This window comes from Bos taurus, chromosome 8, assembly GCF_002263795.3.
Source record: "Bos taurus isolate L1 Dominette 01449 registration number 42190680 breed Hereford chromosome 8, ARS-UCD2.0, whole genome shotgun sequence".
NCBI classification, from domain to species: domain Eukaryota; kingdom Metazoa; phylum Chordata; class Mammalia; order Artiodactyla; family Bovidae; genus Bos; species Bos taurus.
The window spans coordinates 23,322,717-23,323,625 of NC_037335.1; the positions used below are offsets into that span (position 1 = coordinate 23,322,717).

The window sequence follows — 909 nt, forward strand, 5'->3', positions numbered from 1 at the left end:
ATTCACTCTGCAAACCCTTGAAGACTCAGCTTCAGCACCTACTAGCAGAACAGGCAGCCCTGTGCCTGATTTCATCATGACCCACCGGTGCCTCCTCCAGATGGTTCTCCTGCTGTGTTTCTCCACCACAGCTCTTTCCAGGAGCTACAGCTTGCTTCGATTCCAACAAAGGCGGAGCCTTGCGTTATGTCAGAAACTCCTGAGGCAGTTACCTTCAACTCCTCAACATTGCCTCGAGGCCAGGATGGACTTCCAGATGCCTGAGGAGATGAAGCAAGCACAGCAGTTCCAGAAGGAAGATGCCATATTGGTCATCTATGAGATGCTCCAGCAGATCTTCAATATTCTCACCAGAGACTTCTCCAGCACTGGCTGGTCTGAGACCATCATCGAGGACCTCCTTGAGGAACTCTATGAGCAGATGAATCATCTGGAGCCAATCCAGAAGGAAATAATGCAGAAGCAAAACTCCACTATGGGAGACACAACCGTTCTTCACCTGAGGAAATATTACTTCAACCTCGTGCAGTACCTAAAGTCCAAGGAGTACAACAGGTGTGCCTGGACAGTCGTGCGAGTGCAAATACTCAGGAATTTTTCTTTCCTGACGAGACTAACAGGTTACCTCCGTGAATGAACATCTCCCACCTGTGGCTCTGGGAAGGGACAATGTGACTTTGAGGTGAGACTCTTCACCCAGCAGAGGCTCTTGAAGTAACTGACAATGCAATGCAATGGACAGTTAAATACTGTAAGCTATTTTTAAATTGATTTATGCATTATTTATTTATTTAAACTTTTATATGGGAAATAAATTATTTATGAAACAAAATTGAACATGGCAGTTTTAATGTCAACTTGATTGATGTGACAACATATATTAAAAATTGGCGAGCACCCTGGAGACAT

The 909-nt window shown here is 44.8% G+C and overlaps 1 protein-coding gene across 1 annotated transcript; it reads left to right on the forward strand.

The window, feature by feature from the left end:
- Nucleotides 1–637, forward strand: LOC517016 (interleukin 6 (interferon, beta 2)). Its single transcript, NM_001015617.1, has one exon. The coding sequence runs from the start codon at nt 77–79 to the stop codon at nt 635–637; it is 561 nt and encodes a 186-aa protein (NP_001015617.1). The 5' UTR covers nt 1–76.
- The last annotated feature ends 272 nt before the right edge of the window (nt 638–909 follow it).

Bases quoted from the DNA above. Each gene is read 5' to 3' on its own strand.
- LOC517016 (NM_001015617.1), top strand. From the start codon at position 77: ATGACCCACCGGTGCCTCCTCCAGATGGTTCTCCTGCTGTGTTTCTCC.